General features: G+C 45.5%; 1 protein-coding gene across 1 annotated transcript in view; it reads right to left on the bottom strand.

The window, feature by feature from the left end:
- Positions 1-81: 81 nt before the first annotated feature.
- The window catches only part of RRP15 (ribosomal RNA processing 15 homolog), a 51,305-nt gene continuing 38,474 nt past the window's right edge, over positions 82-12,912 (bottom strand). The window contains exon 5 of the mRNA XM_073628370.1: positions 82-400. Coding sequence (XP_073484471.1) covers positions 251-400 — 150 coding nt within the window. The 3' untranslated portion in view covers positions 82-250. The remainder of the gene's footprint in view (positions 401-12,912) is intronic.

A 12,912-nucleotide genomic window follows, 5' to 3' on the forward strand; every position in this document is an offset into this window, starting at 1 on the left:
ATGTTTTGGAAAAATAGGTTGAAAAATTAGACATTTTGGAAAATATTTCAGGATTAAAGGCTTCCTGAGGCCAGGAGAGTGAAAGTTCCCATCTTTTTTTTTTTTTTTTTGTTCAGTTTCTTTACATATAAATATATATAAAAATGGTATTTGTGAAATGTGAAAAATGCCATGCATTCTCAGAATGAAGACTTTATCCCAGTCAGTTCCACAGATAAGGAATTATCTTTAGCCCTTCCGCAGAACTTTGTTATCTATCTGAATCGCTTCCGCTATATTCCTCCCCCGCGCCCGCCTCGTCATCCTCGCTGTTCTTGTCCCAGTCCTTCATGGACGCCCCCATCATAAAGTCGTCCCGCAGGATGTTCCATTCTGAAGTGTCCTCTGATTTTATGAAATTCTGGAGAGAATAAAAACAAAGGGCAATTATTTAAGGAATACATATCACAGAAACTATGGGAAACAACAAAACATCAGCGATAACTTTAATAATTGCAATAAATATGGCAAGGACACAATATTAAAGGACAACGGTGTTAACTGCGTGTTTCTTCCAGATCAATGGCTTGGAAATACTGAAGTAGATAGATAGAATAGAACAAAAACACAATGGCTGCCTATGAATTTAATGAAATATCTTCTTTGAAGCTCAACTCCGGACAACTTAAAAAAAAAAAAAAAAAAAAAAAAAAAAAACAGCCTCACAGCAAGGGTCCAATTGCTCATTTATGTCTAGGGCAGTGGTCTTCTAAACTGGGGCTCTTTGCTTGCCTTTATCCAGCCCTTTAGGGCACTATTCCTGCCATTAATGATGGGTGCTATTCCAGCCAGTGACCCCCAACCATGGGGCGCTACTCCTGCCAGTGACCCCCAACCATGGGGCGCTACTCCTGCCAGTGACCCCCAACCATGGGGCGCTACTCCTGCCAGTGACCCCCAACCATGGGGCGCTACTCCTGCCAGTGACCCCCAACCATGGGGCGCTACTCCTGCCAGTGACCCCCAACCATGGGGCGCTACTCCTGCCAGTGACCCCCAACCATGGGGCGCTACTCCTGCCAGTGACCCCCAACCATGGGGCGCTACTCCTGCCAGTGACCCCCAACAATGGGGCACTATTCCTGCCAGTGACCCCCAACAATGGGGCACTATTCCTCCCAGTGATCAACAATGAGGCGCTATTCCTCCCAGTGACCCCCAACAATGGGGCGCTATTCCTTCCAGTGACTCCCAACAATGAGGCGCTATTCCTCCCAGTGACCCCCAACAATGAGGCGCTATTCCTGCCAGTGACCCCCAACAATGGGGCGCTATTTCTTCCAGTGACCCCCAACAATGGGGCGCTATTCCTTCCAGTGACCCCCAACAATGGGGCGCTATTCCTTCCAGTGACCCCCAACAATGGGGCGCTATTCCTTCCATTGACCCCCAACAATGGGGCGCTATTCCTTCCAGTGTCCGCCAACAACGGGGCGCTATTCCTCCCAGTGTCTGCCAACAATGGGGCGCTATTCCTCCCAGTGACCCCAATGACAGGGCACGATTATTGACACCAGGACATTTTCTACTCCCAATGGCCACATTTCAGCCCCTCTAAAGTCTAAGATTTACTTACCCTACCTTTAACTCATCCCCACTGGTAGAGCGGTCCCTGCAGCATTTGCACCCCCATGCTCCACCAGTCTAAGGCCCTGATGTCATCAAGACCAGAGCATGAGCCCAAGCCCTGCCCTAAAAGTGTGGACACCGCAAGACAGTCCACTGCCTGATCACAGGGGTGTTCCATCTGCTCGGGGAGTGGAGGATCAGGAGGCAAGTTAAAAACGGTTTCTCTAGGGGGGGAAAATCAATTAACCCTTCCAGTGTTGGCGCAGCCCCACTATTAGGGATATTTTAAAATGTTCCTAGGAGTTCAGCTTTAGGGAGCACCCCACCCCTCCAAAAAAAGCAGACTACTTAAAATACATCCTACTTACTAAAACGAATAAAGTTAGTAGTACTTATTTGCCCCCTCCTCACTCCATTTCCCCAGCTGTTTGGAAACCTGCACCACTATAAAAAAAAAAAAAAAGTCCAGAATGGTGCATGTGCAATATGAGACCTAGGCTGTCAAACATGGTTGGGCAGAGGATTATACTGGTGATGTAGCCTTCCCAGGGGACATCTGTCAGGCCCTGGCTATGTGGCTAGTGCTTAAGACGACCAGGAAGCAGAAACCCAGTAAAGACAACAGAAGAAATATTTTTAACTCTCCAGTGCTTCTCTGCCGCTGCAGCCACCACCAAAATCCTCAGTGTTGGCTGGTGTCAGAGCTCAGATTGGTGATGTCACACCATACAAGTCAGTGTCAGGAACCACTGTGTGTGGTGGGGGAAACAAGTTTTGACCCAACCAACACTTGAAAATGTCACCTATTTGATCTTCAATAAAAGTATGCAGCCTCTTCTATACAAACAAAGCAACCCTGAGCTGACATGATTGATTTTAAAGAATAAGTTCACTTTTAAACAAAGTGCGCTCATCTTTTATGCCCCTTTAACCACTTCAGCCCGGAAGTTTTACCCCCCTTCATGACCAGGCTATTTTTTGCGATAAGCCACTGCATCACTTTAACTGACAATTGCGCAGTCGTGCAACGCTGTACCCAAATACAACTGATGTCCTTTTTTCCCCCACAAATAGAGCTTTTATTTGATCACCAGTTTTTTTTTTTTTTGCGCTAATAACAAAAAAAAGGAGCATAAATAAAAAAAAAAAAAAAAAAAAAAAATCGAATTTCCTCATCAATTTAGGCCAATATGTATTCTGCTACATATTTTTGGTAAAAAAAATCCCAATACGCGTATATTGATTGGTTTGTGCAAAAGTTATCGCGTCTACAAGCTATGGAATATTTTTATTGCATTTTTATTTTATTTTTTTACTAGTAAAGGCGGCGATCAGTGATTTTTAGCGGGACTGCAACATTGCGGTGGACAAATCGGGTACCGGACACTTTTTTGGGAACCAGTGACATTATTACAGTGATAAGTGCTAAAAATATGCACGGTTACTGTACTGACACTGGCTGGGAAAGGGGTTAACATCAGGGGCGATCAAAGGGTTAAAAGGTGTCACTAGTTGGTGCTTGCTAACTACGTGGGGGATGGACTGACAGGTGAAACACAGAGACCCGTTTTCCAGCTTAGCACGGCAATCTGCCTTGTTCACATCGGCAGAACACCGTTCTGCCTCTGGGGAACCATCAGCGAGTCCTGGTGGACATCGCGTCTGCTGGACCCGCTGATTGGCTCCCACACGGGCCAATCAGCGCGTGTGCGCCCCCCCCCCCCCCCCCGCTGTCTATTGCACAAAGACACGTACAGGTGGTCGTTTTGCACAATACGGCCGACCTGCTGCAGTACATCTGCGGTGAGCGGTCTTTAAGTAGTTAACTTGACCTAACCGATTCTCCCCTCCACAGAAGCATACTTGCCTTGATCCAACAGCGGTGGCTTCCAATGTCTGTGTACATCCTGGTCTTGCATGCATATCACCGTCTCTTCATCTCAGGACACGACCCCACAGTAGTGTGTAGGTGTAGCCAAGATAGCAAGACTTACAGCAATGGATGTAAACAAATACTGACCACGCCCATCGGACTGAGGCATGTAGGAATATGTTTAGGTCATGGTAAAAGGGCAAAAAGAAATAAGTGCACCCTTTTAATGTCCACTTATCCTTTACAATGGTTGACCCTGCATTCTCTCCATTAAAAGTAAATAAAATCTTTTGCATGTAGCCCCCCCCCCCAAATATTCTGAGCCCCATCTCGATCCAGCAATGTGCATGAGAGCAGCAGCACTCTCTCCTTACTGAATAAAGAAGCAGCCATTGGATAGGCAGCACCACCTATCAAAATTTGTCTATTCAAGCCAATAGGACCTCTCTGCAATCACGAGAAAGACGCTTGCCTTGCTTTAAAGTTCAGCAAAAAAAAAAAAATTCTTGAACATCTGATACAACAGCAAGGTATATGGTGCAATCTCTGGTAAATTATCATGTAAAAACTTTAATGGAGCAGCTAAATAAACCCTCAAGTGTTCCATAAGAATGTGCATATCTAGTAGTATCAACAGAGGGGTCACCCAAGTTCCTGGTCAGTAGCCAGCCGCCGCTGATGGTGTCTGATGAGGCGAGCCAGGTAACCACTCATTGGATGTAAAGGACGACTTCCCTAACCACAGTGGAATGCGGAAGTGACGTCACGCCCGGAGGATGGTCATGTAACCCTGGTAACGCGTTTCGAAGCACCAATCAGCTGCTTTATGAAAACAAAATGTCACTTCCACGTTCCATGGTGGTTACAGAAGTTGTCCTCTACATCCAATAAGAGGTGACCTGGCTTGCATCGTCTGACACCACCAGCGGCAGTTGGCTATCAACCAGGAACTTGGGCGACCCCTCTGTTGATACTACTAGATATGCACATTCTCATGTAACACATGTGAGTGATTATTTGGCTGCTCCATTAAAGTTCTTAAAAAATATTGCACTTAGAGGTTTAACTGCTTTGCCGTCTTCTGAAAAGCGATCCACCACAGATTGTTTTTCAGAGACTGATCAAGTGTGAGCCTTAGACTGGTGACACATTCCTGTTTTGTAATAAAGCATGGTAAAGTTGGCCATTTAGAATGGAACCCCAATCCACAAGCACACTAGCTGGCAACACACCGCACACTACAAAGACACATGATGCAGGTGAATTATTTTCGGCTGTTGTGGCACACTGGCTGGCCTGTTGTAACACAATACACATTAATGAGTGCACAGTAATGTGCTATGATGGGAACAGAATAGTGTGAAGGTGCCCTAAGAGGACTCTTTGATGAGAGTATTGAAAGAAATACATACTTCTTTAACTGGGATCTGTACCTAGGAGCCTGAATACACCCAGGATGTACAGCACGGCCAGTGAAACATGCCATCTGCAAATCCCATCTATTCCCATATTACTGCCCATCTACACAATTATATACATCGTGCCAATTCTGCTCAGCTAACGCGGGGTTGTAAAGAGATCATATGGAGTGCAGCACCACCATGTGGCCATATTCAGTAACTGACTGGCTCTTGGAAATCGAGCTAGCAGAAAATTCTTTTGAACTCGTCATTTTACTTTTTCTTTACCCCCCTCCAACATAAAGGTTCAGAAATCCTTAACACGCGAAGCTTGCTAATAATTGAGCAATCTTTAAAAAAAAAAAAAAAAAAAAGCGTTGTTTGGTGAACTTTCTTTAATTAAAATAAAAATAAATACATTCAGTGCAAAATCTTTAATAAATATAGACCAAATTATGTGTTGCACAGCCAGACACTGTACAGTGTTCTCACACCCCCAAAATATTAAACTAAAATGAATGCAGTGTAGCGCAACACCAAAACAGACATATGAACAATTCAGAGTCCCAAAAAATATATAAGTGACCAACAATTAAATATAAAGGTGTCCAATTATTTTCAAGTAATGAAAAAATTACCGTAAATAAAAATATAAAAACACTCAGTGTCTTCACCTCATGCGCAGTGCATATCCTTCACCAGAGTGCCCGCTCACATCAATGCAATGAGCAGCACGCTCATCACACTCCGACCCAGATAAATCTCGTCTCCTCCTTGATTCCCAATAGACCAGTCCACTGCCCAAAGTACTCCTCCAATTCAGCCATTGGGCTTCCTCAGTTGGCCTACTGAGGAAGCCCAATCATGGGACGCAACGTGTCTAGGGAGGAGCCGAGCCTGTGACGTCACTCTGGGATCGTGCCGTACATGGAGGTGAGCCAGGCGGGAGATTTTTAAGCGCTATTGATTTTACAATCGTGTAAGTGTATTTTAGTATGAGGTATTTTAATAAAAGGAACCAAAAACAGAGTACACTAGGTCTATGCCCTTTTACCTTATATGATATGTGAGCTGAATTGGAGGAGTACTTTTTGCACATTGTTATTTTTCACAGTATTTTTTCATTAATTGGACACCTTTATATTTACCGGTAATTGTTGGACACATATATTTTTGGGGATTCTGAATTGTTCATATGTCGATTTTGGTGTTGTGCTACACTGCATTCATTTTAGGTTTTCCTTTAATTGGTTTTTAGTGGTTCTAATACAAACTAAACCCTATTCGAACTCGACTGGAGTTCTTCTTTAAGGGGGGGGGGAGGGTGGTCTGAGCACATACCATGACCATACACTACAATGAAGTATATTTGTTTAGCTGTGTCAGTCTGAAAGGTCTATTTATGGGACTCACATACAAGTAGTGTGTAAATAACCTGGATCATCAATATAATCCTTGCCTATTCACAGCATTGGGTCAAGAACATCCTTAGTGTCTGTGGAATGTTAAGGACCGCCGTGCTTGTGTCCAATATAATCCTATTTACCCACCAGTATTGCAATCAATTATTGAAAGACCACCCAGGGACATGATCAGGCACAGAACCCTGATCGAAGTTTAGATAAATGAAGTGATGCAAGATCCCTTTTTTCACCATCAGCAAAATTAAAGTGGTACTGAATTCCAGACATTTCCTTAAAGTGTTACTAAACTCAAAATATTTTTTTTCCTATTAAAATAACATACATGTTATACTTACCTGCTCTGTGCAGTGGTATTGCCGAGTGGCCCCAATCCTCCTCTTCTGGGGTCCCCAGCAGCAATCTTGGCTCCTCCTCCTCTTCTGCGAGACTACCATAGCCAGCCGCTGGTTATGGGGATAGGTAGTCCCCACGCTCCCGAGCTGTGTGTCTACGGACCTTGCGCTCCATAGACTTACACAGCGGGACATAGGCACCCCCCCAAAGACTGGTCACTGTTTTTCTATCTCCTTGTGCACGGTGACTGGTCTAGACTCCGCCCCCTTCTGTAGTTTTCTGCAGGCAGCCTGTAGTAGGCGGAACCAACTGGGGCCCACAGCTCTGCTTTTGCACAGGTTATGTGCAGCACAGCAAAGATGTCACTGTTACTTTTACATTTTTAACTCTTTTTTTTGCTACTTTTTTTACCACCTTCGACCTTTTAAATGAAAGTTTTTTTTGTGAACGGCATTATTTAACTTTAATTACCTCTCCAATCCCACCAGTCCCAACCAGAATTTAGGTTTTGCTTTTACCATCCAGGACGCTGCTCTAAGCACCCTGTCAGAGCACAGTGGCGCACCCAGGACTTCCTGCATGGGACTCTCTCCCCTTCCTTCCATGATGCAGCACTGGACACCTGAATGGCCTGGACCCTGTCATTTGGGGTGCACCCCCCTCCCCCACAGGTGAGTATAATCAATGGCGTAAGCAAAGGCTGGCTTTTAACACAGCTGTACTGTTTTCTAAACAGTGAAGGCAGCTCACTTATTTAATATGTTATCTGGAGTTGTCCTTTAAAATGGTCTACAGAGCCGGGGGGGGGGGGGGGGCTTAGCATTCTGCTCCAATTCAGATAAACAGAAAACTTAATCTGATGACATGTTTCTCAGTAGCTAAAAACCAAAACATCAACTAAATGAGCAACAGGAGACCTGGGCCTCGTTTCAAACACAACCATCGCATGACACGAAAAACCCTCGTTGTTTAGGTAGATCTATAACTCTTCTCTTTGGAAGTGACTTCATAAAGCCACAAATTTGATTTTCAGAGCTCAGGACGCTGGCCAGCAAAAACGTATGTGTTTGATCTGGTCTACATCTCCCCGAGGACTGGCAGTAAATTAAGCGCCGCTGCCCAGGAACCAAAACGACGTTAAAAAAAAAAAGACAATGACAAAAAAATAAAAAAAATTTCAATGGGTTGAACAAGGATAATGCAATACCTTGATAAACAGTGGGAGATATGAAAGGGAACTGTGCTGGTTTTCAGCCAAAATATAATGAATTCCATATGGGCACACAAACCTTCTCTATTTCACCGGGGGCGGGGCAGGGGGTTTCAGAGAACATAAAGCAAATATTCATCAGAAGCTTATGGCTTGTGCTATAAAATATGAACAGCATGTAAACAGAATCTGAGGAAAACACCAATGTAAACATCTATCGCTAAACTAAAAAAGATGCAAAGGGTTCCATGAAAGGCCAATTTTCGTAAAAAAAATAAAAATTATGAATGTACAATGAGGGGTGATAGTAGCCTGAAAATGTGTGGGAAAAAAAAAAAAAATACATAAATGAACCAGCCTGGTCATAGTCAGCGTAATGAACACATATTGCGTGGACCAGCAGGCTGTGTAAAAGTAAATAACTATGTTAAAGCGGAGTTACAGCCGGTTCCCTACAGCGCATGCGCAAAGCCCTTTCTGAATTGCCCAGCGGCAGGCAAAGGAGGGGGACTGAACTTCTGAGAGATCCCCCAGAAGTGGGGATAGGTACCTGTCAAAAACAGGTACCCGCTCCCCCCTCCGGGTAACAAATGTGGCACCAGAAAGGCAGATAAGCAGAGCCTCCACTTTTGGGTAGAACTCCACTTTAAAGCCCATCTCTGGGCAAAAGAAGAAAAAAAGCTTTCCCAAACAGTGGGGCTGTGCCTGCACTGCACAGGTTAACTGCTTGTTTTCATCTAGGGAAGAGGAGAAAGGAGATTTACTTACCTAATCCTCCCACCACATGACTGGTCTGGGGACTCCCATGCTCCAGCAGTCTTGAGTTGGACTGTTCCTGTCGTCAAGCCCAGAGCAGGTTTTACAGACCAGGAACAGTCCACCACTGGACCGTGGGGGAATGCCATTTTCTGGAGGAACAAAGGAACAGGTGAGTATAAGCCTCCTCACCCTTAGACAAAACAAGTAGGTGACCTGTGCAGTACGGGCACAGCCCCCACTCTATGGGAAAACGTTTTCTTTGCCTGGAGTTGGGTTTTAATATCAGAAGCGGTCACCATCTTGTCAGATCTCTGACCAATCAATATAGTTTGTCTTTTTTCAACCGAATAAGACATTGAGTATGCGCGAGTACTTTTAGTCACAATATACAAGGGTTCACAGGTTCACATTAAGGCAGCATTTATACAGGAGACTAGCATTAGTGCTAATTGCAGTTGTAGGAATCTGCTGCTGTTGTTTCTGCCCTCTGTGAGCTGATAGCTGCAGCCACCAAGCCCTGTACAATTCAACAACAGGCAATTACTGGGCTGCAGCTATTCCTACACTTCCTGTGCACCTGACTTGTTCTGGTGTCAGGCTCCGGAACTGATCTATGACTTTGATCTGACAGCCAATTACACCCACAGTATCTGTCCCCCGTTCACATTATAGCCTGCGATTAAGATTCCTAATCCAATGAATCCAATCTCGTTTGCAGCTTTACAGTATACTGTAGGACACGTGTCAAACACAAGGCCCAGGGGCCAAGTCCAGCCCTCCAGACTATTTCATGTGGCCCTCGCATCTCTCCTGCAGGACTCCTCCTCCACCTTGTCTCAGTAGTTAACAGCAAAGAGGACTACAGAACTCCACCACCAGATCCTGCGCTTCTTCCTGTAGCCACAGAGAGGCTCGTCTTGGCCCCCTCCCCTTCTCAGCAGCAGAGAGGAGGGCAGAACTCCTTCAGATCCGCCGCCTCTCTGTGCAGCCAAAGCACCCCCTCGTCTCCACCTCCTCTAATCTCAGCAGTCAGCAGACTACAGCCCTTCTCTAGACCCTGCACTTTCTGCTTTCCAGTAGTACAAGCTAAGGGAGGTGCACTGTGATGTAAGGGAGGGTGGGGGGCTCTTGCCATCTGAGGTGGTGGTGGGGGGGGCGCTCTTGACATCTGGTGCAGGGGGGGGGATGCACATCTGTTTAGGTGAGCAGTCAAGGGGGATGCAAAACCGCAGCTCAACTGCCTGCTTTTACCCCCTCCTGGCTGTCCCAGTTAAACAAGCCCTTAGACTCCACCCACTGTCAGAAGCTAACAGCGTCCTTGATAACCAGTGAAGGGTGGGGAGGGGGAAGCAATAGTAAACATGCAGTTCTGTTGCATGACATACAGAGACTCTGCCTGTCTCTGTACACAAAGTTAAGCTGCCCATAGATGGATAGAAATTTAGCCAGTTCAGCAGGGACCTGACAAATTTCCAACAATCTATGGCTGTTCCCGCACAGTGGGGGGGGGGGGGGGGGGGGATTCCACCATTGACCTCACTTGTGTGGATGGGGGAATCCATTCATTTTTTATGATCAGCTCGCCGGCTGATCAAACAACAAAAATGAACTATTTATGGAAGTTCATTTCAGCTTTCTGAATTTAGCGCAGCCATAAAGCCACTCTGTAAAATAACTACCCGATTCTTCTGCATTTGTCAATAAAGCTACCGAAACCGGCAGCAGAGATTTTTGAATCTGGCACAGGATGTATTATCCCCTTACAGACCACCCCACGCATATATACTGTGGCAGGGCAGCCCCACTGGGCCAAATCACGTACCACTGGTGACCCGCTCCCACTGTGATTGGACACAGCGGGAGCCAATCAGCGGGTCCGGTGGACTCGATATTTACCAGCACCTCGCGTTCATTCCCGAGAGAGGCAGAATGGCGTTCTGCCTATGTAAACAAGGCAGATTGCCATTCTGTCAGAGGCAAAGTTGGGGATCTTGTGTTTCTGCTAAGCGGGAACACAGATCTCGGTCTTCCCCCAGCTAAAGCACCCACCCTCCAGTTAGAAAGCACTCCCAGGAAACAAAATGTAACCCTTTGATCGCCCTGTTAACCCCTTCCCTGCCAGTGTCAGTACAGTAACACGTGTCCTCGCCCTCGACGTGTTGACGTCACCACGCTCCTACGTTAGGAGGATGGGAGTTTGTTTGCAGCCGGCCAGCTCTGATTTTATCTGTGATATTTTAACTTCATGTAAGTGCATTACTCATTATTAAACTAATAATTGTGACAGTATTACGCTATGGATGGTCTTTCTTCCTCTATATGTGGCTGGGTCTTGTGGTCCGTCTAAGGTCTCGTGCTGCCAGGAGGAGTTTGAGTATCCAATCCATTTCATCCTATATCCATCTTCCGGTCCGTCAGTGGATCTCCCTTATGAGGAAAGGCCCTGGCTGGGTATAAGCCAACTGCCCAAACTACCTGCCAGCTGGTAAGCAGGTTTTTCTTAAGGTGGTGGCACGGTTGATATAATTTTTGATTCACCTGGGTGATTGGCACTAGATTGAATTAATATCGTCCATCCAAGAACTACTGTATGGACTTTCCATTTGTAGCGCTGCCTTTTTTTCCCCTTTATATAGTTTATTTGTGTTATCACATTGTGAGCTGCTGCTTTTTGGACTTTATTTAATGTTTTTTGGTTTATAGTTATGTGGATTTCATAACTATTTTCACATATATTTCAATGTATATTATTTCTGACTTAGCGTGGTTTTTCTCTTACGTAAGCTTGAATAATCATTTGTCGAATCCATTTTGAAATAGTAGACTTAGACGCTGCCTGTCCTCTATTGGGACCTTCTGGCAGTATGAACAAAACATCCGTTTTGTGAATTTGAGCATTTGCTTTCAGATAGGCCTTGACTGCTATTACTACATCCAAAGAATGTAGTGACCTTTCTTTCGTAGAACAGGGATCTGGAAAAAAGGAAGGCAGAACAATATCTTGGTTTAGATGAAAACCTGAAAACCGGTAGAAAGCTAGGATGAGGGCGCAATACCACTCTATCCTTGTGTATGATTAAATAAGGCTCTTTACAGGAAAGAGTTGCTAATTCTGATACTCTTTTAGCAGAAGAAATGGCTACCAGAAAAATTAACTTTGTCAACAAGACCAAGGGAATTTGATGTATTGGTTCAAAAGGCTGTTTCTGTAAAACTGATAGAACCAAATTCAGGGGTTTAGGGGCGCCTTAACCGGAGGATTAAGACGCGTCACCCCCTGCATAAAGTTTCGGACCAAAGAATGTGAAGCAAGTGGCCGTTGAAATAATACTGATAAGGCCGAGACCTGGCTCTTGATGGTACTCAAGGCCAGCTTCATTTCTAATCCCATTTGTAGAAAGTCAAGAATTCTACCTATTACATATTTTCTGAGATGCCAACCCCTGGATTCACACCAGGATACATAAGCTTTCCAGACTCCGATAAATCATTCTGGAAGCTGGCTTCCTTGCATTGATCAAGGTAGAGATCACAGGGCCTGAAAGCCCACGACTTTTCAGAACGTGGGTTTCAATAGCCAAACTGTCAAATTTAGCGTTTGTAAGGCAGGATGGAACACTGGACCTTGAGATAACAGGTCTGGACGTGACGGTAGGGTCCACGGGGAACCTACTGTCATCCTTACTATTTCTGCATACCAAGCTCTCCTGGGCCAAGCTGGGGCCACTAGAAGTACCGACTTCTTCTCCTGCCTGATCCTGCGGAGGAGTCATGGCGGTAGCAGAATAGGAGGGAATGCATAAATCAGTGAGAACTGATGCCACGGAATCACCAACGTATCTGTCCCGTATGCAAGAGGATCCTTTGTTCTTGCCACGAACTTGTCGATCTTTTTGTTGAATCTGGATGCAAAGAGATCCACCTCTGGAACCCCCCCCCCCCCATCTTTGGCATATGGCCCAAAAGACGTCGGGGTGAAGAGACCATTCCCCTGGGACTAACCGTTGGCGACTCAAATAGTGCACCTGCCAGTTCTCTATCCCCGGAATGAAAACTGCTGATATGCATGGCACATGCTTTTCTGCCTAGACTATAATCTGGTTCACTTCTCTCTGAGCTGCTCGACTCCTGGTGCCTCCTTGATGATTGATATAAGCCACTGCTGTGGCATTGTCGGACTGGATCCTGACAGGGCAACCCCGTTGCCTGAGAGTCCAGGCCTTTAGGGCTAGATATGCCGCACAGATCTCCAGAATGTTGATGGGTAAGGTCCTCTCGAATTCAGACCATTCCCCTTGGACCGCA

The sequence above is a fragment of the Aquarana catesbeiana genome, linkage group LG04 (assembly GCF_042186555.1).
Source record: "Aquarana catesbeiana isolate 2022-GZ linkage group LG04, ASM4218655v1, whole genome shotgun sequence".
Lineage (NCBI taxonomy): Eukaryota > Metazoa > Chordata > Amphibia > Anura > Ranidae > Aquarana > Aquarana catesbeiana.